Here is a 26,764-nt window from a genome sequence, read left to right as displayed (position 1 = left end):
TGGGTGTGTGTATGAGCACATCACATGTATAAGTCTAGATATGTGCACATTCACATGAATGAAAGACATAATTTACACTCAAGGATGTAGGCCAAAGAGGAAGCAGAAAGTCCCTGCAGGAATTTCTCACTTGACTTTCCTGTTTGTCAAGTTTACTTGACCAATGTTACTTAAAGCTGGCCAGATCCTCCTCCAAAGACAGAAACCTCATCCAAAAACCCTTTGGCATTTCCAGTCAAGTCCAAACAATGTTTAAATGTTTCCTGCTTACATGCAGTTCGGTAAAGATGTATGATTATGAAAAGTAACACAACATCAAGACACATTCTGATGTTCAGAAAACAGGTTTTGGCAGTACAGAAATGTTAGACTATAAAAGGAAGTTAAAAGACAGAAAAGGCAGTGACTAAGAGAGGGAAGCAAAGAAACAAGGTGCTCCGCACAGGCTGCACAACAGTTTTGCTAGAGCTATAGACTCTGGATTGAAGAAAAGAGAAAATAAGTTTTGGCACACTTCAAAATGATTAAGCCCTTCAGGATATGTAAAGGATAACCGGAAATGAGAGACTATGGAGGAACAAACAGCAAAGGTATGAAAAGATTGTTAAAAATAAGATTGCAAAAATGCATTTAACTTCTTAAAGACCACAAAAAGATAAAATATGATATACAAGGTTTCTATGATAGCTATTTAAGAGTAAATATGCTCTGTCTCTATTGTACAATCTCCAAAATAAGTTTAAAAGAAAATTAATGCTTCAAAAGGTAATGGATCACATAAAATCATTTATTTTATTTTCATGCAGAGCGATGTGAGGGATGGTGAGCAAAATGAGGTCCCACTACTGGAAGCCATGCTGCTAAGACTTATGAGTCCAAAAACAAAACATCCAAAAATAAGTGTGTTTTACCATTCTCTAGAGTCTAAAGAACATATAGCAAAGGAAGACGGGAACGATTTGGATAGCACAGTCAGATCTGATGGTGATGAGGCACAACCAACAAGGAGTTCCAAGCCAGAAGATGGAAATGAAGCGGTTGAAGAGTTCAGAGGGCCTCCAGATATGTTTAATAAATCTGAGAATAAGAGTTTTCCTCCTGTCTCTTTATCCATACAAACACAGGCAGCAGACTCAAGTCCAGGGCCAAAAGAAGGTGAATTGTCATCGGAAAATAAAAAAGAAAACAACCAAGAGCCTAGCGTGGAGGAGCACACAGCTGGTGCCCCATCACTGCTTAACAATCCGTCTCAACAATCATCTGCACACACGTCTCACCTCTCGATGTCCTCAGAGAGATGTGACACTACACAGATGGAGCTTAAACATGAACAACTAGATGATAGTACCTTAAAACCAGTCGGTATGGACACAAACAGTGTTCTAACCCATCAAACTGCTGTGAACCTTACAAGCAGGACAGCAAGATCATCTTCAGATCCAGTAGCCCAGAAGCGTAAGGAAGAGAGACCCCTCTCAGCTCCAAGTATTTCAAACCCGCAGGAATGTGAAAACATGGCAAATACAATGAAACGGTTCAGCAAAGCTGCTTTGGTTTTGGGATGGGAGGATTCAAACATGAGTTTCGGGGGGATGGAACAGGCGAACTCGCTCCCCAAAATGCAAAAGAAGGGAGTGAAAAACAAGATGAAGAATCTTACTCATAAATTGATGGAGAAGTTGAAAGAAAAACAATATTTGGAGGATGACAGCAAGAGCATTCAAGACAGTGGGGAAGAAGCAGCAAAATGTGTATGTTTATTTACTCACTTTTATTCTCATACATCTAATATATGACAGATCTCTTAAGTTTAATTAAAAAATTTTGCTAGCTTATTTTAACTATTTCTCTTTTCCCTGGGCTCTTTTTTCAAACTTAAATTGCACTGAATCACCATGCAGCTTAATTCAATGGAGATGGAGATGGAGATGGAGGTCGAGGCTCCAGATATTCCACCACCACTTCCGCCAAAAAAAGGGAAATATGTTTTCTTAGCGAGGTGGGATATGCTATATTTATATTTAATTGTGTTATTTTTATATGTGCGTATGCGATCGTATTGTCACTCACTTCAGCGATGATAAAGACCCGTTCATTTCCACACTGTATGGAGCATCTAAATCTCCTCACTGTCTCAAGTGTCAGCTCACAAAATTTGTCCCACAAGTAAGATACTATATCCTAATATATGTTTGTTTCCTCTTTTCATGATCTATATAACTTATCAGGTCATAATTGTAATATGTATTTAGCTAGACTATCAAGCTTATGTACTTTTGAGTTGTCATTAGAGCGGTTTGTGTTTTTGTGATCGCAATAACTCTAATCAGGTCATAATTGTAATATGTTCGTTAGGTGGACTGTCGGCTTGTGTTTTTCCGAGTTGTTCATGAGATCGGTTTGTGTTTTTGTGATTGATATTCACTTTTTCATTGAATATTCGACCTAGATTAGTAACACACAGATTCTGCCGTAGTCGTAGTCACAGAAAAAAAGGCGTTTGTTGGGTACAATTTGTGTTATTTTGGCAAGGTTATCTGTTGAAATTCACATTCCTTGGTCTATATATCACATAAATAAAGTCGCTTCAACCCGCGGACATGAAAAACAATCCTCGAGAAAACCGCAAACTTGGCAACACAGTGCAGTTGAGTTCTGTTGACATTTGACAACTAACTGTGTGTTCACACCGCCGGCGGCGAGAGCGGCAAGGTGGCCGGAAGTCATTCATTTTCAATGGGAGCCGGGCGGCGAGCTCCGCCGAGAGCGGCGCGGCGCGTCTTGGACGATTTGGGCGTCGAGGAGACACGGTTCGGCGGCAACCAGTCAGAATGTAGAAGTGCTCCGCTTGAAAGAAATCCAAAGAACGCAGGCCTGTAAACGTTGTTTCCGACCACATTAGTTCCCAAGCAAAATATAAGAAGTTGGTCATTGCTGTGCGGGTTTCCCTATCATTTATGACGAGATCATTCATAGTGATGTGTAATTTGTTAAGAAGTCGTGCAACACTATTTTATAGTCGCTAGAACGCTCGTTGTTCCGCGGGTATGCAATTCATTCTTACTTTCACATTTAAACAATTTCATGAGATTAATTTATTCCCTACTTGTAGTCAGTCTCTTTAAATACAGTTTAAAAAAAAGAAAAATCAATCGATCTACGTCAGAGCGGCAGCGCATTCACGAAGCTTTCTACAGCGTGTTTGGCAGGGCGGCAAGAGCAAATTTTGACGCTCTCGCCGGCGGCGGTGTGAACGCATGGTAACTGATTGGTTGTAGATCTATCCCATAGAGTTCTTTTCTTGAAACATGTCCCATAATCACAGCCCAATGGAGCAGTTTCAGACTCATAGTGGAAATGCACGTGACGTCACCGTCAGCTGGAGTGACTTTGGTTACGCCTTACTGAGTGGCAAAAAGACAGAGGCAGCATTAGTTTACTGCGTGAATGCAGAGAAAACACACAAAACCAGGCTCGGTGCCGTAGGTGGGGTGGTGGAGTAGGCTTGTCCATGGACCCCAATGGACATCGCTGTTTCAAAGTTGAGATGGACTTAATAGCGTGTCATTTTCTCACTCAAACCACTGCCACCTGCTGTTGCTTCTGGAAAAGCTGCCCATAACTGCTTGTCTAGGATCTGTAATTTTCTATAAGAATTTGTAATAATAGCATATTAGCGAAAAGAAGCTACCAAAAGATCCATGTGTTTTCGCTTTGGTGAGTAATGTAGCCAATCACAGACATGTTTGTAGATTTCTACAACCCAGTTGGCCAATCACAGGTGTGAATTACCGTTGAACTACCATTGTTGAATTTGGAATCCACTCACTGCACAAGTGTTTTTCCAGGTGCTGAGTTCAGTTACACATGCATTAATCCTCTGTAAGTGCAGACATTGGGAAAATAAGAGATTCATAGTATACCAGCTTCACAGATTAATATAGTGGAACTTTGTAAGATTACGTTTATTGAATGAGTGACAGATTTGAGTGATTATAAAATATATTACCACATACACTGACCCATCCGCATATACATGCGGGATTCACTCGATAAATGTGATGACTGACAGTAATAAATAATCATGTCGAAATCAGGCTCAAAAAATGTCAGAAAAACACGATTCCTGGCTGCATGTCGATATGGATCACTGAATCTTTGGTAAGTTGTAAGGAACACTATTTCGAGCCCAACCTTTAGTTTAAACTGATAATTGTTTGGTCTACTCGCGGTTTCCTCTAGTAACTCCAGTCACGCAGCAGCTCTTCTGCCACCCAGCCCCGGCTGAGGGGGTGTTCCGGCGGGAAAAAGTGACGTCAATGCATACCCTCTATTCTTAAAAAATTAAGAAATGTACTGTATTTTAGATGAGAAAAGGGGGATTCTTCATCGTGTTTAATAATGCCTGTTTTGTTATGTTAGAATTATTAAAAGTGTTTAAATGACACTATAAGGTTCCATTGTGGAGAAGAGTGAAACTTTTGCTTAGGCTGAAAACTTGTATGATAATGCTGCCATAGAAAAGCATAATTCCTAATCCAAGGTCATGAACAGCTCCGAATGTAACGTCACATGTTGTCATCTTGAGACTATGATAATTACAAAATGTAAATGCAGCGTAAACTCTGCAGAAAAGTGGACCTCGAGGGCCAGAGTTGAGATATAGACACTTTAAATCAGGGGTGGGGAACGTTGCTTGTGTAGGGCCACTCTCTTGCAGAGTTTAGCTCCAACTCTGAAAAAACACGCACCTGCCTGTAACTTTAGTAATCGTGAAGACCTTGATTAACTTTCGATTAGGGTTGTAGCCCTTCAGGATCAATGTTCCCCACCCCTGATTTAAATGTTACATGCACATTCAATTTTTGTTTTGTTTTATTTCTTTAAAAAGAATAAAATAAAGCATTTCCTTATTTGTAGCATTACCAAGTCCACCTATTTATAACTCATTTCTAGTTCTGTGACATTCCTTTTATGTGAAGTAATGGAACCAATCATACATCCATGTTATAGATCTGCTTTTGCTGCCCCTTAAAAACTAAGTCCACAACGTAACCTCCTCAGCATGAAAAATCTTTTAAAGTGTAGCCTATGGTGAAAAATCTGTTAAAGGCTAAACAGGGGGAATAGCCTCAGGTAAAATCTCAACTTGCACACTATTTCCCCTGTTAAAAACTGTATAATTTTTTGAGGGAACAACAAATGGTAACACTTTATATCAATAGTCCACTTGCAGTGTTTCCCCAACCTTGTTCCTGGAGGCACATCATGGGTGCATCTCAATCCGCTCCCTAGTTCAGTAGTCAGGACATTGTTCAGGGAGTCTGCCATTTTGAGGGCTGCATCAATCGCAGATTTCGCTCCCTAAAATATACCACAATGCACCTTGAAAACCAAGGAGCATCGATGCTCACTATGTAGAAGCGACCTTGGGAGCTGATTGTGACTTCTCATTTCTTATTTGTGCATCCTCATGTCCTTTCCTCACGTCTCAGGTCCACTCCATTGGATGTAAGGGAAGGATGCAAGGAAAGAAAATTAAGGACAGGGGAATTGAAAGGAAATCATATTTGTACACTGGAATATTCTTGATCTCTCAAGCTTCACTTCACAGCGTCATCAGCTGTTGAGATGTCCTTCAAGATGGCTTTTTTGATTGGTTTCCGGGTCACAGGCAGGAGGACAGAGGAGTGGGGAAACTCATCAGCTCATTAGAAGAGACTCCAAGACCTGAAATGAATGGGTCAGATAAGAGAGACATCCAAAAATGTGTACTGTTGGTGTGCCTCCAAGAACAGGGTTGGGAAACACTGCTTTAGACATTCTGCTTAAAGGTGTACTATGTAGTATTTTTGCAGTATCTACTAGGCCAGTATTCTTACAATATCCCAAATGTTTCTAACTATTTGTAAATTGCTGTTTTAACCAAGGAGCCGGGATGTATAAGGAAGTCGCCTGCTAATTGCGTCATATCTGTGTTACCCTCGGTTTCCAGTTTTATTTGGCAGAAACGTAAGCAGTCTTAAGAAACTCTTAAAGACACGTAAGAAACTCTTAGCAGTGTAAACAAGTGTCACAGCAGCCGCCGAGGGAACGTACAGAATAACGTCGTAACATATTTTTAAACATACTTAAATATATCTAATATGATTAACAGAGCTGCTTTACCTCATACCCATGACCGGAAATATACCATAACTTTTCACACATTCAGATGTATGTAATATGTTAAAACAGCCCTGTGTTACCCCACATATGCATGAGTGGAAGCGGTCGTCTGCTGCATAATAAAAGCTCTGCGAAATCAAATCATCAAGCTACGCCTTTGTTTTGAATAAGCGACCTCTAGCAGCAAAAAAATACATATTGTGGCTTTTATATCTGCTTACACTTTGTTTTGATGCTCCCCAACATACATTTCTTACATTTATATTTGTTTAGTTAATAAAAAATACAGTCTAATATATCTTGTCTTTCCGAGCAGAACATTTACCCTAAAGGACTTCAAACTCAATCTTGAACCAATCAACTTAATGGAAGAAATATTCACAGGAAACGAATGGCTCAATTACCTGCCCAGCAAAACCGGTCCAGTAGAGAATGATACTAGTGATCAACCAATGGCATATGATGTTCTCCAAAAAGAACAAGATACTCAGCTCAATATTCCACGTTTGACACCACAGCTGGATCAATCAGAGGTCTCAAAGAACGATCAAGATCATGTTAGTGATGCTCAACAGGATAATGTTGCAAAAGTGAACAGTGACTTGCAAGTGAAACAAGATTCAAATACTTTTGCTATTCCTAAGGCAATGCTAGCAAATAATGCAATAAAACAAATGGTATCTGGGATAGACTGTAAGTCAAAGAAAGATGACATCTATGATTGTTTGGACATGTATATTATTCCCAAAAATGATTTACAATTAAAGAAAAGAAAGTCATTGGATGCTCCGCTGATGGACTTTTCAGCAATCAAGGTGGGAAATATTTATATTTCTGTCATTAAAGGACAACTCCGGTAAGAAATGAACCTAGGGGTAATTAACAGAGGGTTACCGAGTAGATCGTTCTCTGGGATGCGTTTTCATGGAAATCGAATGTAAAGAGTTTTATCTTTAAAAACAGATTAGCTTATAACACTAGTCTATGGGGCACAGAGTAGTGAAATTAAATCGCTAGTTAATACCACTAACAAGGCTAAAAATAGCCTCACACTAACACAGTAGCATAATGAGGGTCCCTACATGCAAACCGAAGCATTGAGAACTTTGTAAGAGTACAAGCAGTTTAATAAGAAGATACTGTTAGGGGTTAACAGCTTATGACCCAGGACCAGTAGTGAAGAAATGAAGACAAAGTCAGGATTCCAATTAAATAAAAGAAAAATTTACTTAAGAATAGTTTGCAGTGTCAAAAGCAGAAGCCAGCTTCAAGTCTCACAAGGAGTTCGTAGGCCGCGCTCCCTCTCTCACCGTCTCGTTGCCTCGCCCTCTCGTACATACAATTGTCCCAACAGTTATACCGTTTTCAAGGTCTTATCCACGTCATTACTGCGATGTGGATGGTTCTGATTGGCTCAGAGACAATGCACAGTCATGGTAAATTTCCACTCGAGTCAGTTAATCTGATGCACGTTTCCACTGACGTGTCACTTGTTGATGCTCTCACCCAGAATTAGGCCCGTAGTGACCTTCCAGATCTGGAGCAGGCGCCAGCTTGCCCAGAACAACAAGTCCACCCATCTCTTAGGGTGCCCATTGAACACCATTCTGATCTGTAACATAGAATATTGCGCACATACACAGATACAAAGTCTCTCCAAGGTTGGAGCTGATTAAGCTCCAGTTCTAACTAGTTCTTACCAAAACATACTGATAACATGTGCTTTCTTTTAGTGAGAGGGACACACAATAGTACAGGCAATATTCATCTTGAGTGTTTAGTGTTTCAGTAAAAGGAAATATAAAAGGAATAAAACATAATAAATTAAATGAAAGACAAATCCATATTTTATATCTGGAAGCCGGGCTAAGTGAGCAAACGCTGTTACTGCACTCCTGACATGTTAGGGGTGTGTGATACCTCAAATCCAAACACATAACCTTGTTGCCAGTGTTTAGTGACACATCACACATCTCTAGGCCAGACCCTCAGTCACTCCTCAGAGACCAAATACACACTTTAGAAAACAAGAAACTAAAACAAAATCATAACTGGATAGAACCATTATAATAATATAGGATACATATTGATTAAAGTTTTGATTATAAAGTTAATTAGGATATAAATATATACAGGTATATTGAAGCGGCAGTGGATTTCAAAATCCCCCCTTCAATACTTAATAAACATTGTGCATTACGCGTTCACGGACAGGCACTATCTTGGAAAACAGTCTCGACTCATCGAGCCAAGAGCGCTGTGCTAAGTGATGAACTGTGACTTGGAATCTCATATGGTCCGTTGTTTCTGGAAGAAAACACTGAACACAACAGAGAAAATAAATAAATAAAAATAAAAATGTCCATGTTATTACATTTCACAAACTTAATTCCTATCGACCAGCTCACTTAGAACAGCGCTCGTGGGTCCATTCGTCGAGACTGTTTTCCAAGATGGCGCCTGTCCGTGAACGCGTAAGGCACTATGTTTATAAAGTATCTTTTTATTAAACTGTTTGTAGACTTACAAAGTTCTCAATGCTTCGGTTTGCATGTAGGGACCCTCATTATGCTACCGTGTTAGTGTGAGGCTATTTTGAGCCTTGTTAGTGGTATTAAATAGCGATTTAATTTTACCACCCTATGTCTACCCTGTGCCCCATAGACTAGCATTATAAGCTAATCTGTTTTTAAAGATAAAACTCTTTACATTCGATTTTCATGAAAACGCATCCCAGAGAACGATCTACAATGTAACCATCTGTTAATTACCCCTAGGTTCATTTCTCACTGGAGTGATCCTTTAAAGTAACTAGGTTATTTTAAAGACTGCTATTTTACATTGATTTTAACTGTAACAATATAAAGTGGAATAAATGACAAATAATATTTTAAATATTTTTAGAAATATTTTTCTCTCTCTCTCAGTCATTTGAATTGCTGGACAACTCTGCTCTCAAAAGTCGAATCCGTCTCAGCAAAAAGAGACCCCACAAACCACCCAAAAAAGGTGAGAAAATGCTCTGAAGTTTTGGTGAATGTTATTAGGAGAAATGAATGTGCAAACCTCTTACATATTTGTTGCTTTCCTTTTTTTCTCTCAGTAAAAAAAGAAAAGTCAAACACCATATTCTACAACATTCCCGGACACATCCTGAATGAATCCCTTGTCAGTGGATCTCTACCATTTACCAGCATCCCATTTTCCAAATCTCCTCCTCATCATTCACCACTATTTCCAGATCACACCTGACCAGTCCCTCTATGAATGCTACATCATCTGCTCTTATCAGGTCAATAAAGTCACATGCAGACATTAATATATGAAACCCACAGCAAAGCACAAATCAAGGGTAGCGTCAGTTCTGGCAGGTCACGTTAGTCAAGCTCGCATCAGCTGACCACGTCTACTTATAGGAATACGACATCTATCACATCACACATATAACCACCTTCAGTATATCATCAGCTATCATGTTTCTCCAGAGCTCATTTACCCTCCTCCATCCCCAGCTCCTCCTCTCTTCCATTCAGGATTTGGTATTCTGATTCCCTTTGAATCAGACTAAATTCCTGAATTATGCTATACATTTTAATATTGACATTAATGATATCTGCAATACATTGTTGGTTTTGTTCTATTTACCCTAGGTTTCTCGCCCAAAAAAGAAACATCAATCCGAACTATAGCTGTGTCTCATTTCATTAAATTTCGCAGGCTTTGTCCTCCGGAGGACACCTCCTGTGAAGGATGCGGCATACAGAGTGTCCTCAATCAGAATTTAAACAAGATGTCCTTTGTAGGACACACAGACAGGAAGTATCACGTTGCTATGCCAACATGTTGAGCCTCCTTGCGCTCTCACACCAGTTATATGAATAACATTTGAAAATGCCTATGAAATGTTTCTTGCCTTGACAGCAATGTACTGTTCTTAATGTTTAAAAAGCACTAAACAGTTGTAATCCTGTTTACCACAACTATCTGTTTGAGGTAATACAGCTTAAAAAACAAAAACAAGCTTAAAACTAATTACATTTAAACACCCACATCAACGCTTGCATGTATCTGGCAGTGGTGCCGTTTTTTCATTAAAAAAAATATGACGGTTGTCGACGCAAAGAATTGTGGGTTATCTGCAGCAGCGAAGGCTACACCTCATACACACTCCGAATTCCTGTGAAAGAAGGGCGCATTCGAAGGTCGCATTTGGAGTGTCCTACTCACTTTTTTTAAATGAGACGGCCTTATGACACATGCAGCCTTCGAATGCGACCTCCGGAGGACGCAACCTTCCGAAATGAGACACAGCTAGCATGCTAATTGTCAACCAGCTTTGATGATGCTGGTCCTGACAGAAACTGAGAAAGACCATATTGTATTAAAACTATTTCTTTATTCAATCAAGTAATGAGATCATTGTATTAATGTTATTTCTGGTTTTATACTTCCTTGACAGAGTAAAGGACACTGTGACTATAAAAAGGACACAATGTTGCTTTTTGGTGGAAAAAAGTGTTTTACTGAAAAACACTTTACTGAATTGACAGTGAGTTTGGATTGCACTGATTTAAGAAGGATGGATAATGGTGGCGATGTCCTATTTTACTATTTGCTAGAAAATAACTCAACTTTTTCATTCACCCTAACAATTATTTTTATAATAAAAGTCATAAATATGAAGATTTATCATGTTAATATAGGCTAAACTGAATTTTGTATTATTAAAGCTAACAACTCTTAATTCATAACTGCTGATTATTGTAAAGCACAGTAAATCATATAGTCTTTTTCCATATTATAATGCGATTTATTATATAAAATAAGCTATTAATTATTGTTTCCCTTCCATCCCTTTGCTTTTTATGTGCCTAATGTGAGAATTGATCAATCTAATGAAAAATTAAAACCTAACTAAAGGATGACTTTGAAGTATTCAAGTATTACTTAATCAGATAAACAATAAATAAATAAATAAAATCAACTGATCAATTGATTGCAAAAGTTCTTTATTATCATTTTAAGGAAGAATAGTTTTTTTTTTTTTTATGTGTGTTTGATGCAGAGAAAATCATTTTATTCAGAAAGTTTTATGGGATGATACCCAGATAAAACTGCTCCATCTACTCCGGGTCTGCTTCCAGCATGTCATGACGTCTGAAGGCGCACATGTAGTTTTTCTTGGCATAACAATTGTCATCGTTCCACTTGCCAACCTCTGAAAATGTGACGGACAGTGAAATGAAGAGATTATTGGACAGTCATCTATCATTAGGTTTTTACCAAACATCTATTGTCCTCACAGCATCAATCTCACTATAATACATTCTTTAGCCAAACTTCAAGTTAAAATTGAATGTGAATATCCTAATATATTAGTTTTTTTTTCATCCTTACCTTTCCAGTTCATCTCCACGCACTCCTCCGTGCTGGTGTACATGTGGTTGGGCTCACCACGTGTCCAAATTTGATAATCCCAGAAGGAACCATCAAGCCAAAAAAATTGACCAGACTGTATTATAAAAAAAAAAAAAAAAAAAAAAAAAAGGAAAACAAGAAAAAACAAAGTCTGAAGGTGTTTGGGTAGTGAGAATCTAGTGGGTGCATGTCAATGAAGAACAGAAAATAAAACAGCAACCCAACCATTTTGCTTAGCTCTTCCCATTTGTGAACCTCTTCATACTTCTGTCTTTTTTACCTGAAAGAATTCAAAGCCTCCGAGCCAGAAGCGCAGGTTGTTTTGGTTAAATTTTTTCACAATGCAGAGCAAGTAGTTATTATCCTTTCGACTATGCACTGACACCAGATGTGCACCAGGGACTTTGCGTCTGCAGTTCAACTGGATGAAACAAGTAGAACATTATTATTTTTTAAATGGTGGAGGTAATAATGTAGAGAATAATACAACTGAAATATCTTTAATGTAACAATGTAATAATTATTCTCAAAAGTGCTACCTACCTCGGCTTCAGTGAAGTTGGCAGGTTTGTTGAAGTATTTGACACAGTAGCGGCCCACTTTAAACCAGTCAGTGAAGCCATGCACATCACATCCTTTAGGCATACGGCAGGACTCAGTGACATTAGTATGGTCAACAGCAAAACCTAAATCACAGAGTCACACACATTACTTTGAGCTCTAGGCATTTTAAAAACATATGAGTAGTTTTTGTTGTGTAAGGGTAAACTTGAAATACTCAGAACAGGCCATATCAGTGAGCATAGAAAATACTTTATAAACAATATACACAAAATATGTAGTGGTCATATGTTTTTTGTAAAAATTTGCCTTGCCGTCAATTTTTGACTGTAATAAAAGGGAGTTATCAAAAGGGGGGCAAGGCAAGGCTAAGGGATAGTGTACAGTCAGCTGATTATTAATGCAAAACAAAACTCTTCAAGGTGAAAGTCTCCAGCTTATTATCTAGCTACTTGCCACATAAGTAATTAATTGAACACAAAATATTATTTTGACATTTTATTTAAGATGAAGCATGGACAAGACTGCAAAAGGATGATTGCCAGTGCCAAGTAAATGTAAAGCAGATAATGAATTTACACAGTCACTGATATTAAGTTGTTGAGGTAATTGTTCAGTTATTGAACTAAATTGCCACAACCGAATTGAGCTGAATTAGAATACTTAATTACTTCAACTGCTTTATAGAAGAATTTGAAATTGTCTGGTATTTAAAGTATATTGAAAGGTTGCATTAATTATGTTACTTTTTTGTTTATTATTGTGATGCTAATTTGAAACAATTTCTATTTTTATAATTCCTATAAAGTGTTGTAAAAATACAAGTTACAAAGATGGTGATCACCATGAAGTGCTCTTGTTAGCCACCAGAGGGCACTCTAGACCAGACTTTTGCTACTCAATCAAGGACTACATTTCCCATAACTCACTGCCCAGTCTAATCATCCATGATTGTCTTTAGCTGTGTCTCATTAGCCTTATTAGCTCACCCTTTAAGCCTGGTTACACAGTCACTCTTTGCAAGGTCTTGTATGTGGTCACATGCCATTTCTGAGTACTCTGTTTTAGGGTGGTCATGGTCATGGTCATGGTCATGGTCATGGTCATGGTCATGGTCATGGTCATGGTCATGGTCATGGTCATGGTCATGGTTTTGACTTAAGCCTAGTTCAGACTGCACGATTTTCAAACTCGTCGGGTCACTGCTCTTTTCATACTGCATGTAGTGATGGCCAAATTAAGCGTTTCAAAGCATTATTGCTTTCTGATACAATTGTGTCGAAAATGGTTCATTACTCGAAGCTTCATTCAGATAGAAATTGCAGCACCATCTGGTGAAGTAGCCTAAATGTAATGCAACAAAGCTGACAACCATAAAATGCAAGTAGGCTTATGTTCACGCCCCGTTTGTTACGGGTTTACCGAGGCGATCGAAGCTGAAACAGTGTTAGTGCTGTGAAACTCATTAGGTGAATTTTACAGATACTGATGAATTTCATGTGTTCACCTTGATAATAAAACATCATCATGATGTGTGTGTGTAATTATTTCTTTAGACAAGGACAGAAGATCAGAGCAGCTTTAAAAAGCTGGAAACCATGACAGAAATTCTATTGGTTTCTATTAAAAATACCAATAGGAACTGTTGGCTTTTACAATTTAAACCACTACAGATTTTTTTTTCTCTGTGTGTGGGACATATTCCATTAGGATGTGATGCCCCCACCAATAGAACCCAACACATATCAGAAGAGACCCGCAGAGACCACAATAATTCCCATTACAACCAATAAAATTCCCATGAAAACCATTAAATGCAATAGAATTTCAGTAAAAGTGTTTTTTATTTATTTATTTTTTGTTTTATTTATTTATCATGGCAGTATCATGTGTGAAAGCACATAAGAAATACAGCCGGCAGGTTTCAAACCTGTCAACACTGTCAAAGCAGTCAGATGGTTCACTACAGGAGTGATGCAGTGTGTTTGCTTCAGAAGGCATTTTCACGTGACTAGTGACGTAATGATACAAGCTCCGAAGCAGTGGTTCATTGCAAGGACCGTTCGAGTTTGAAGCAAGCTTCGGAGCATCGGTGTCAGACGTAACATCACTAACTGCATGACTATCTGGGAAATGTTAGTAGACTATCTTCTAACATTCACTCACTGCTGTGTTCATACTGACCGATGGATCGGCCACAGGGGGCTTCAAGCTACATGACTGTACAAAAGGAAGAATCGCAAACAACTCTCTCTCTCTCCGGTGTGCAAACTACGTTTCTAAACTACAACTGCGATGTGACAAGTAAACAATCTGAGATCACACGTGCATCAGACCGGAGTTATTGCGCGAGATTTGGAATTGTTATTAAAGGAAGTGTATGTAAGATTGTGGCCAAAACTGGTACTGCAATCAATTTCCCCTCTCCCCCTCCCCCTGACTCGAGGTTGCCAGATTAGCTGCAGGATCCAGCAGGAACGTTTGTAGCTGCAGCTGTGGTAACTACACTGTAAAAAAAGAAAAGAAATTTTGAACTTTTGCAGTACAATCGACTTGGATGTTTAAGTTATTTCAACTTAAATTATGTTAAACTGACTTTAAAAAATGAGTTACTTCTTGTATAACTAAAAAAAACAAGTTTAATCTTTCTTAACTTATTTTGACGAGTTAACACAATGTAAAAACATATGTTTTCATAACTTATTGAACATATTGAAACCAATCCAAGATCAGGTTAAACCATAGATTGTAAAAATTAAATATGGACGTAGAGTCCGTGACGTCATAGGATTCTGAAGAGCAGTTTTGAAGCGTTTAGTAGAGACTAGCTGGCATCATTGCACGTCACTTCCGGATACCAGAAAATGGGCAATAAGGCGGGATGTGGGCGGAGCTGAGTTGATGCAAAGACTAACAGACAGCGGATAAATGGCTATCCACCTGTCACTCATAGTGACCACGCCCTTAATTAAGCAGAATTTTAGGGCTTTATAAATTGTAAAATAAAAAAATTCATCCCCTCACAGTTGTCATGAAGGGCAAAATTAGCCGTATAAACCAAAACCACAATTTGCATAAGGTTGTAAACATTATTTTCTAGCCTGACAAGCCAGACCCACATCAAGATGTTTGGACTGGAAACTCACCGGTGACAGGGCTCAATCCGAGGGGCGGGATAAACGGTTGTCTTTCAAACTCCCTCTGCACGCGATAGGATAGTGCTACACCAACCAGAGCAACGAAGGTGAAACAGAACTTGTTGAAAGATTAAACATTCGTCGTATCTGGTCGGCAAAACTCAGAACACATCTTCCTTTTTTAAGAATGACTTCAGTGCCGTTCTTTGTTCTTTTCTCAGAAAAAAGCTTAACTCCAAGTCTTTCAGAGTCGCGGTCAAAGCTGATTCGAAAGACCGCCGCCGTTCGCCAGTTTCTGTGTTTACTAGAAGAGCGTAAGCGCAACTCTGCTGTCATTATGTTAAGCCCCGCCCACCGACTCTATACACGATGCGATTGGCCCGACCAGAGTTTGGCGTTTACAGCTCAGAAGTGTATTGAGAGTTGCTAGACGACACTCGCGGCAGATTAGATTGCTGCTGCTAGGGTGCGTCTAGATTTCTAGGCTAATTTTTTTCTGCTGTGAAGTTGCGCATTTTAACATGGGGCTCAAGGAGATTCTGCTCCCTTCTGGAGCTTGTTCCTAGTCGCCAGTCAATGATTTGCAATTTAAGTTATTTACTTAATGGCTTCAACAGAAACTGGGGGATGTTGCCGCTTGGGTAAAACCCATAGGGTTGAACAAAAAACACTTGTTCAATTGTTCTCAGTGACTCCACATGATTCATGGGTTCACAGAGAGCATCGCCTCTAGCAATGAACCATTGACATTTCCAACTGTTTCGAAACGTTTTGTGATGAACAGTGATGATGCAACAAAGCCTTGTTTACTGAAATCCTGTGAGTTTGGCAGTTTGGTATGCTCCGAACCAATTGATTCGAAACAGAGGATTCGTAAAGCAACATGAAGATTCATGAAGCAGTATTTTGAAATTGCCACCACTACTTAAATGTAGCTTAAGTAAGTTAGATGTAGCTAGGCTTCCTCTGAATTTATAGAGTCAAAGTCGTTATGTTAAGGCCTCCGTTCACTGAGCCCAGTCAGGGTGCTATGGTTGCTAGTCAGTCCTCTGTAGGCTAGAACGTCCCATTTAACAATGCTCAGTCTGAACTTTGCAGCCTTCAAAGGCGTGGCAATTAAAGTCAGAGTTCTTCGAAGGATGCATTACTCTGTCCAAATCGGATGTAGACAGTGTAAGCATTCACGCAGCTTCTGACACAAATGTAATTTATTTGTAATAAATATTTTAAGTTTGCTATTTAAAAGTGTTATTTATATGTTGAATTATGTTTTTTTTAATTTGATTTCATAAAACACACACAATGTGTGACAGCAGTATGTGTAGAAAGTTAGTGCACTCCCCTGAGCACAAGTCCTCCACCTTCGGTGCTGTGTAAGCTAGGCAAGTGTTAATATTTATTTTGCTGTCGACCTGTTTTATTGTATATGACAGTGTAAACAACTCAATAACCCTTTGGTCTATTGTATTATAATACCCCCCATAGAAATATTAGCTTCTAAGAAAATATTAGCTTGGCTTCTTATGAAGCCCGAAAAAGGTTCACAAAGAGAAGCCAGTTGAAGATGAGAGAGTTTTGGTACTGTATTAATTAGTGTTTAAAATGGTTTTGCGAGGAAGGTCATGTCTGCGATTTGTCTTTGGATGCATGTAGGTGGAGGGCTTGAAAATATTTTTAAGGTGGGCCCACCAGAAAATGTGTTGAAACAACTGCTTTAAGGAATGGGTTTTCACTGTAAAAAAATATTGTTGGTTTAACTTAAGAAATTAAGTAACCTGGTTGCCTTAATTTTGAGTTTACTAAAATTAAACTGAGTTGATAAAATGAAAGAAATTGGTTTAATAAATAAAATTTCAAAATATTTTAAGGTTGTCGATCGATTCTCAAAAATGTTCATAGTGTTGACTCAAAAAATTTATTTCAATTAACTCAAAATTTTAAGGCAACCAGGTAACTTATTTTTAAATATATATTTCACAAGTTCACACTTGCATCAAATTAAATAGAGTAAAGATAATGCGTGTTTTGCGTGCTGTCCAGGGGAGGGCTCCAGGCTCTGAATTTTTGCCCGAACCCAGAGTATCCCACCCCCCTGTGATAAAGATACTCTAGAACTAGACTGTAATGTATTAATGATTGTGTTGACATCTGATGAGAGTTTAATTAAAGTGAGGACATGGGATGGTGGAGGGATGCTAAGGTAAAAATGGTCAACAAGAGAAGGTAAATCTGTTGTATGTGTACAGCTCTTATCGTTGATTAGCTTTATGTGCTCCACTTGTGTTTAATTAGGTTTAATTATCTGACGTGCTCCACTTGTTTAAATAGGTTACGTTATCTGACATGCTCCAATTGTTAATTAGCTTTGATTAGCTGACGTGCTCTATTGTTTAATTGGTTTAATTATCTGAATGAACTCCTCCCGAAATTAGTTTATAAAACTTCCTTTTTTTTACAGTATAATAGGTACTTTTTGGAAATTTCAACATAAATGTATTGTTGTATGAATTAAATGTACCTCTCTCCGTCGTTAAGAAGTTGCCACCCTCCAAAAGAAGAGTCATTAACAGAACGCTAATGAATCCTGATTTCCACTGCGAGAAAAAAAACATAAGTGAGATGATTATAACCATAATAACTTCATTTAGTTAATTTGGATGACAACTGCAAAAAACACTTATTGTAAAATCAATCACTTTTTGTTTCCACTGTGGCAAGATAGTTTATTTGTTTGACAATGAGGGTGATTAAAAGTAAAGTAAAAGAAGAAAAAACACCATGTTATATTTGTAATAAATTATATATTTTAATACATCAACGTCATCTGGATAATGTTATCCTTTGAGGGAGCCCTCACTCACAAAAAGGTTGGAGACCCCGGCCCTATATATGAAGTGTTCATTTAAAGTCATTACTTACCATTGTTGTTCTTGCACGTTTGTCTTCTAGCTGTATTCACAGTAACCCTCGTCTCACCTTATTTTATTCCATTCCATTCCATTCATTTTCACAACTCCTCCTCTCCTCTTCTCTTCATCTTCTGTTTTTTTTTTTTTATGTTTTTTTTTTTTTTTTTTTTTTTTTACACAGGAAAGCATTTCACAAACTGGAATTACTGATCAATTCACAGTCCACTGTAGTAACATTAATACTTCCATTATATCTAAATGTTAGTCTTGAACCATAATAATAGTAATAGTTTTGTAATCTAGGTCATGATGCATTTTTTAATTGATTTAAACTAAACAAGACATAGAACTTATGGTTGAAAAGAGTTGTGGTATCTCAGTGTCATCCTCCACTTCACACTTCCAGCCAAAGTTGTTGCATTTCACAGTCTGAATGACACTTAATCTGATCATAAAAAGACTAAGAGTCCTTTAATGGATAGGAATTCATCAATTTGCATGATAAATATCCTATAGGGACATTCATTATTTTTAATCACACAAACTTTAATGTAAACACTTTTTTTCATAAAAGGCACAGAAGAAGGTTTGATGCATTTGCATTTGTCACCTTATGTCAGTCACTTTGTATCATTTTCATTTTTACAACCCCTCCATTTTCTCTCACGTCTTGTTCTCGGTTGTTCATCACTCTTCATCACATATCAAAACCACTTGAAACAAACGTGGTCTGATGATAAAATGCTGTTTGTATTAGAGCACAAATGAATTACTCTGCAAGAAGCATTAGTTCTTCTAATTTCATTAATCAGGCAAAAAATCAACTGGTCATTTTGGTTGCAAAAATTATTTATTATAATTTATTTAGAAAGTTTTTTTTTTTTATTGTTGTTGATGCAGAGAAAATAATTTTCATAGGATGATGTTTAGTTAAAACTGCTCCATCTACTCCAAGTGTGCTTCCATGATGGCCTTTCGTTTGGAGGTGCAGATGTAGTTTTTCTAGACAAAACATCACTTTATTTGGCATCATCTGATTGGATTTCTGTAACTTCTGCATTGTGTCTTACAGATAAATAAATAATTATACAACGTGTTACATTCTAAAAATTAATAAAATAAAGTGGAATTCATGTTAACTGATTATTAACACTTAAATTAGTCCTGTTAACCAAACATTAACCATCCCACTTCCTTACTTAAAAGTATTGGCCTTAGATTCACTTTACTTTCAGGAATAGCTGAGAGCTTTTCTTTATTTTACAAACCACAGCCTCTGTGTCACTCTAATAATTATTTTGGCTAAACAGTTAGTTAAAGCTGAAAATAATGTCTTATGATCCATTCTGGGTTTTTTTCTTCTTCACCAGTTCCCTCTATTCTTACATTTCCAGTTCATCTCCACACATTCCTCCTTAGTGAAAATGTGGTTGGGTTCACAGGTGCACAAATTCAAAGGAACCATCAAGCCATTTGCCAGTCTGAAAGAGTGAGAGAGGTTTTTTTAACAGAAAAGTAAAACTGATTAGTCTGTTAAATCAGAAGAACTAATTTTGTACTAAATGCACTTATCCGGAAATAGTGTTGAGGTCCAACTAAAGATATACAGGTGCTGGTCATATAATTAGAATATCATCAAAAAGTTGATTTTTTTCTTCTTCTTCTAATTCCATTCAAAAAGTGAAACTTGTATATTATATTCATTCATTACACACAGACTAATATATTTCAAAGGTTTATTTATTTTATTTTTGATGATTATAACTAACAACTAAGGAAAATCCCAAATTCAGCATCTCAGAAAATGTAAATAATTCTTAAAGGTGCCCTAGAATGAAAAATTGAATTAAACATGGCATAGTTGAATAACAAAAGTTCAGCACATGGACATCACATACAGTGAGTCTCAAACACCATTATTTCCTCCTTCATATGTAAATCTTGTTTGTGAAAAACATATGTTCCAGGCTGTGCAGGGGACGTGGGGACTTTTCATACCCTTCCCACTGAACAAAACTGTCAACAGGCATATTTATCTATAACCGGATACCGCAACAATTTAATTAAAAGTTGTTCGTTTGCTCGGCCCATTTCAACACGGACAGTTTTTCTAACTTGGACAATAGCAGGCTTCACTCAGCGTCTGATACTGGAGAAGCGGCAATTCAAACTATATCTCTGTGAGCAGTAAGTAGTGATTTTATCCACTTATTGACAGTCTAAAGAATTTCTGATTAAACTGGAAGTTTCTTAGTGAGATAACATGAACGATAATATCATCTGTGTTGTCTAGATCCAACGCAAGATGCTAGTACAGTAACAATAGGAAACTAATATTCCTCAGTATGATAAATGTCAAAGGTTAATATTATTTCCTGCCATGGGTGTTGTCATACAAATCTACAAAATACAACCGTAAATGCATATGGCAATCCCTTTTGTTGGATAGAATTATAATTTAGCCCATATGTTATTTTCTTCAACAACATATAACGTCTCGGTTACGTATGTAACCCTCGTTCCCTGAAGAAGGGAACGGAGACGTACGTCAGAACTGAACCGACGAATTGGGATCTGACTTCAGAGACCTATCCACTTCGAGTGTATAAAAACGAGCCAATCGGAGATTGGCATGTGATCCACACATTCCACGCTCCGCCCCGCAGCGTGGGTATAAATAGGAAGTGGAATGGCAGATCAATGCTTTTTTCAACTGAGGAGCCGAATACGTGACTGGGCTCCTAGCTGAAGCACAGCACCTGGCGACGGGACGTACGTCTCCGTTCCCTTCTTCAGGGAACGAGGGTTACATACGTAACCGAGACGTTCCCTTTCAGTCGGTCACGTTCGACGTACGTCAGAACTGAACCGACGAATTGGGATCCCTCTGGAAAACGCCAGGATGCTGGCCCTTCCAGCGTCCTGCTTGAGCACACTGGACCGTCTAGTATGGTACGGAAGTCAGGGCTCCAAGCAGGGAGGTCAGTCACTGCTGTTCTGCAAGACCCACTTAGAGTGACCATAGACCGCTGGGAAGTGTGCTCTTCTCGGGAGAAGGTACACTGCGGGAAGGAAGGAGTAGGAGAGTGGGAAGGAGTGGTGGCGGAATACACATAAGGACTAACCTGGCAGGGTAGTGCAACATATGGCAGTCTCTGGGGTGGTTCCAACCTAATTGTAGGGGGGAAAGAACACGCCCAGAGACGACAGAGTGGGCTCTGTCAAGGGAAAGACACGGGGCTAGCCCGAAGGGTAGCAGGTACCGTGGAAGAATACACATATGGGGTTACCGTGAGGGAACCGCTACATATGGAACCCAGCCTACAACCACGTTCCACAAGCATACGGGTGCAGGCCTAGCGTCAGATGGTCCGCAACGTCTGACACCGCATGGGGTGACGGAGGAGCTCGACAGGGTTAGCCGGTTTCCCGGGGAACACAACTGGAGACAATAAACGCATGAATCCGGCCCAGAGGGCGGGAGTGGCGTTGCAAGCTGACACTTAGAACGGGCACTTAGCGTTCCTGGCCACCAGGGGCGAGGATGCGGGAAGATACCGGCTCTACACGTGGGCTATAAAATCTAGCGAACGTGTTAGGTGTCGCCCAGCCCGCAGCTCTATAAATGTCTGTCAGCGAGGCGCCTTGAGCCAGCGCCCAGGAGGATGCTACACTCCTAGTGGAGTGAGCTCGCAACCCGAACGGGCAAGGCACGTCTTGGGACTGGTAAGCCAAGACTATAGCATCCACTATCCAGTGGGCTAACCTCTGCTTGGAGACAGCCTTTCCCTTCTGCTGGCCTCTGTAACAGAGGAAGAGTTGCTCTGAGGTCCGAAAGCTTTGGGTCCGGTCAATGTAAGCGCAAATTGCGCGGACCGGACACAGCAAAGCCAGGGCTGGGTCTGCCTCCTCCGAAGGCAGCGCTTGCAGGTTCACCACCTGGTCCCGGAAGGGAGTGGTAGGAACCTTGGCCACGTATCCGGGCCTGGGTCTCAGGACAACGTGAGAGTTACCAGGCCCGAACTCTAGGCACGATTCGCTGACCGAAAGTGCGTGCAGGTCCCCTACCCTCTTGATAGAGGCCAATGCAGTCAGGAGCACTGTCTTCATTGACAAGATTTTAAGCTCAATTGACTCCAAAGGCTCAAAGGGAGGGCTCTGAAGTGCTCTGAGCACTAGAGCTAAGTCCCAAGAGGGTATCGAGGATGGACGAGGAGGATTTAGTCTCCTCGCACCTCTGAGGAACCTGACGATTAGGTCATGCTTTCCTACGGACTTACCTTCAACTGCGTCGTGGTACGCCGCTATTGCGGCGACGTACACTTTGAGGGTGGAGGGAGACAGCCTTCGCTCCAACCCGTCTTGCAGGAAGGAAAGCACAACACCAATCGAACACCTTCGGGGGTCTTCTCGGCGGGAAGAGCACCACTCAACGAACAGGTTCCACTTCAGTACATAGAGGCGCCTCGTAGAGGAGGCTCTAGCTGAAGAGTTGGTATCTACGACTGCTTGTGGTAGTCCATCTAGAACCTCCGCGTCCCGTCCAGGGACCAGACATGAAGATTCCAGAGGTCTGGACGTGGGTGCTATAGAGTGCCCCGTCCCTGAGAAAGAAGGTCCTTCCTCAGGGGAATGGGCCAAGGAGGGGCTGTCGCGAGGAGTGTAAGTTCTGGGAACCAGGTCCGGTTGGGCCAATACGGCGCAACTAGCAAGACCTGCTCCTCGTCCTCCCTGACTTTGCACAGAATTTGTGCAAGAAGGCTCAGAGGGGGAAACGCATACTTGCGTAGGTCCCGGGGCCAGCTGTGCGCCAGTGCATCTGTGCCGAGGGTACCCCGGTCAGGGAATAGTACCACTGGCAATGGGTCGAGTCCGGAGAGGCAAACAGGTCTACCTGTGCAGCTCCGAACTGGTCCCATATCAGCTGGACCGCCTGGGGGTGGAGTCGCCACTCTCCCGGAGGTGCTGGCTGCCGAGAGAGCTCGTCGGCTGTCTGGTTGAGCGCACCAGGGAAATGAATGGCCCGAAGCGACCTCAGCTGCTTCTGACTCCACAGGAGCAGGTGGCGGGCGAGTTGGAACATGCGACGGGAGTGTAGACCACCCTGACGGTTGATGTACGCAACGGCCGCCATGCTGTCCGTACGGACCAGTACATGCTTGCCACGTAGCAGCCCCTTGAGGCGGCGCAGTGCCAAGTGTACTGCTAGCAACTCGAGGCAATTGATATGCCAATGCAATTGCAGTTCCGTCCACAGACCCGCAACTGCATGCCCATTGTACGTGGCCCCCCAGCCCGTGGATGAGGCATCCGTGAACAGCACAGCATGCCTGGACACTTGTTCTAGGGGCACCCCGGCCCAGAGAAACGTCGTGTCTGACCAAGGACTGAAGGTTTGGCGGGAGTACAGAGTCACTGGGACCCGGTACTGGCCGCTCCGCCACGCCCACCTCGGGACTCGGCCATGAAGCCAGTGTTGGAGCGGTCTCATATGAAGCAATCTGAGCGGCGTGACCGCGGCTGCAGATGCCATATGCCCCAGGAGCCTCTGAAAAAGTTTCAGTGGGACCGCTGTTCTGTCTTTGAACATATTCAAGCAGTTCAACACCGACCTGACTCGCTCCTCTGTGAGGCACGCAGTCTGGTTGACCAAATCCAGCTCCATACCGAGGTAAGAGATTCTCTGAGTAGGACAGAGCTTGCTCTTCTCTCGGTTGACCCGAAGGCCCAACAGGCTGAGGTGACTGAACACCATGTCCCTGTGTTCGTACAACTGCTCCCGAGACTGGGCGAGAAAGTTGAGACCGCGAACGCCACGTTCTCGGATTGAAACAATGGCTGCCTCCGCAATCTTAGTAAAGACGCAAGGCGACAGGGACAGCCCGAAGAGCAGGACCTTGTACTGGTATGCCCTTCCCTCGAACGCAAAGCGTAGGAACGGTCTGTGTCGAGGAAAAATCGAGACATGAAGTACGCGTCCTTCAGGTCGATCGCTGCGAACCAATCCTGGAGACGGACGCATTGAAAAATGCGTTTCTGCGTAACATCCGGACGGGAGCTTGAGCAGGGCCCAATTCAGGACGCGCAGGTCCAGGATTGGCTGTAGCCCACCCCTTTTCTTGGGCACGATGAAGTAGGGACTGTAGAACCCCGTCTTCATCTTGGCTGGAGGAACCGGCTCGATTGCGTCCTTCGCCAGTAGGACCTCGATCTCTGACCGCAAGACTCGAGCGTCGCTGCTTCGCACTGAGGTGAAGAGGACGCCCTTGTACTTGGGTGGCCGGCGAGCGAACTGAATCGCGTAGCCGAGTCTGATGGTACTGATGAGCCAACGGGGCGGTCGAGGGAGCTGTAGCCACAGCGCGGGACCAACAGTACCACAGACATGCCCGGGGTGGGGCAGCGCAACGGAGTGCTCTGGCTCGACTCGGGAGGCCCGGAGGCGTCCTCGAGCTCACTCGGCTGCTCGCTGCCCGGAGGCAGAGAGATGGGAGAATCAGACCCGACTTGGGAGGCCCGTGGGCGGCCCAGAGTGTTATCTGAGTGTTCCCGGGAGGGGCAGATAGTGGGTGAGAAGGCCAGAGGCGTCCTTAAAGCCCACCCTGCTGCCTGCTGCCCGAAGGCAGGGAGGTGGGGCACTCAGACGCTACTCGGGAGACCCGAAGGCAGCCCGGAGTGTTGTCCGAGTACTCCAGGTTGGGGCAGAGTGTGGGTGAGAAGGCCCAGGGGCGGTCTCGATGCCCACACTACTGCCCCCTGTCGAGGGAGGGGAGGAAAGAAGTAGCAAGCCCCGGTGGCGTCGCACACTTCCAACCTGGCCCTCTGAGGCCCAGAGAGAGAGGAAACTGCTCTGAATATGTGGGTACCGCTGGACTACGGAGAGCCAGTGGCAGAACGTTAACCAGTCAGGGCCCCCCGGTCCTCCTCCGGGGGGGTGGGGGAGGGATACGAATATTACCTCCCACCGAGCAGCTCCTGTTCTCCCCAGCCTGTCCATCTCAGGGCCACGTCCCCTTGCACTTGCCTGCCGGTTAGCGGGGCCCTGGATGGGTTGGGCGCCTCCCCCGCGCCCGGCACCCTGCTCCTCCAGTTGAGGCTGCTGCTCGGCTCTAGCAGGGTGGAGGCGGACGCAGGAGGGGATGCCCTTGGCGACAAGCCGGCAGAGGCGCCGCGACCGACGACCGAGCAGCTCGTCGTCGGCATCCTGGTGCAACGCCTCCGTCTGCTTCTGGGCCACCAAGAACTGCTGGGCAAAGTTCTCGATGGCGTCGCCGAGGAGGCAAGCCCGACAGACAGGCTTTCCTTACGCATATCTGCCGGGTTAGCCGGCAGCCCTGTTCCTGGACCATTAGTGTGGATATCGCCTGACCCAGGGAGCGTGCAGTGATTTTCATCGCCCCTAGGGCGAGGTCCAACACCGCACGCAGTTCCTGCACAACCGTGCGTGCAGGGCAGAGGGCAGTGAGAGAGGGAAAACAATTATACATTTTTTTTTTCATTTTTGGCCCTTTTGGCCCTCCATATTTCCCTCTCTCCGATGCAGCAATTGACATCTGTCCTCTGCCAGAGCAAAAAATGAAACGCTAAGACCCTTTCTCTTTCAGGATCAGCGATTACATCTCTCACTACAAGCAGGCATGTGAGACAGTGAAGGTGGCCGTCAGAACGGCACACAGCGCACTGAACGCTCAAGCCTCAATGAAGAAGGCAAGGCGAACAATGCCCTGATGTGGTCATGTTCTCATGAAAGAATCCGTACCACCCACGAACAGAGTCTCAGCATGCTTTTGATGCGATAGAGGAGTGGGGGCCCGAAGGGGTTTACCCGGCGGGGAATTTCAACTGTAATCCTCAGGCCACCAGCGCTTATCAGCCAAAGTAGTCCTTTTTCCAGTAACACCAGAATATGAACTAGATCGGGGGATAGGCGAAGGGACTCGACCCCATCTGAGGTTTCATAGTCTCGGCCGCGCATCTAAAGCACCGACTGACACGCGTCGGTTGCTGTGACAACCACCATTGTCAGCCGGCCGCTCGACGGCACACGGCGCGCTGAACACTCAAGCCTTTTATGAGAAAGGGTGAGACGAACAACGCGCCGACGTGACCATGTTCTTCTGCGAGAACATGAATCATGCCGTCAATGAGGACAGGAAACAGTTGCATTCCAGGAATGCACGGTTTGAATGACATCTTGAAAAAGACGCAGGGTCAAACCGTGTTGCTCTTTTAGAATGGAAAAACTGCTCTTTTAGATGTGCTGAAGCACTCAGGGAGATGACCGCGGTCAGCACGCAGTCCACAGTGCAAGCCTGCGTGTGACACTCAAGGGAAAACGCCCAGCGAACCAACAATAAAGCTCTTTTTGAATGCAAACGATTGCAACGTCAAATCGGTCTCTCACTGAAGCGCCGTTTCACCCGCACTGGCAGTTCTCCTTCCTCTCAGAGAGACTCAATTTACACACTCTTCGTGGCCACAGCAAACACTACTGTTCGGCTCCGAAGTTGAAAGCATTGATCTGCCATTCCACTTCCTATTTATATCCGTGCTGCGGGGCGGAGCGTGGAA

The 26,764-nt window shown here is 42.1% G+C and overlaps 2 protein-coding genes across 3 annotated transcripts; one reads left to right on the top strand and one right to left on the bottom strand.

Moving 5' to 3' along the window:
* Positions 1-421: 421 nt before the first annotated feature.
* Positions 422-11,077, top strand: si:dkey-9i23.6 (uncharacterized). 2 transcript variants are annotated; one of them, XM_067441207.1, is made up of 6 exons: positions 422-590; positions 922-1,751; positions 1,902-1,999; positions 6,485-6,983; positions 9,096-9,177; positions 9,272-11,077. In XM_067441207.1, the coding sequence occupies exons 1-6, from the start codon at positions 560-562 to the stop codon at positions 9,418-9,420; spliced, it is 1,689 nt and encodes a 562-aa protein (XP_067297308.1). In that variant the 5' UTR covers positions 422-559; the 3' UTR covers positions 9,421-11,077. The 2 variants fall into 2 exon arrangements, with proteins under 2 accessions (XP_067297308.1, XP_067297307.1); XM_067441206.1 differs by having other exon boundaries at positions 807-1,751.
* Positions 11,078-11,166: 89 nt separating this feature from the next.
* Positions 11,167-18,279, bottom strand: LOC137073086 (galactose-specific lectin nattectin-like). The gene is made up of 6 exons (XM_067441242.1): positions 18,204-18,279; positions 17,803-17,878; positions 12,130-12,272; positions 11,867-12,007; positions 11,566-11,680; positions 11,167-11,386 (listed from the first exon to the last, which is right to left on the bottom strand). The coding sequence occupies exons 1-6, from the start codon at positions 18,204-18,206 to the stop codon at positions 11,292-11,294; spliced, it is 573 nt and encodes a 190-aa protein (XP_067297343.1). The 5' UTR covers positions 18,207-18,279; the 3' UTR covers positions 11,167-11,291.
* Positions 18,280-26,764: the final 8,485 nt, after the last annotated feature.

The sequence above is a fragment of the Pseudorasbora parva genome, chromosome 4 (assembly GCF_024679245.1).
Source record: "Pseudorasbora parva isolate DD20220531a chromosome 4, ASM2467924v1, whole genome shotgun sequence".
In the NCBI taxonomy this organism is placed as follows: Eukaryota; Metazoa; Chordata; class Actinopteri; order Cypriniformes; family Gobionidae; genus Pseudorasbora; species Pseudorasbora parva.
Note: the sequence above shows the minus strand (reverse complement) of the source record. Positions and strands in the feature narration are given on the sequence as shown.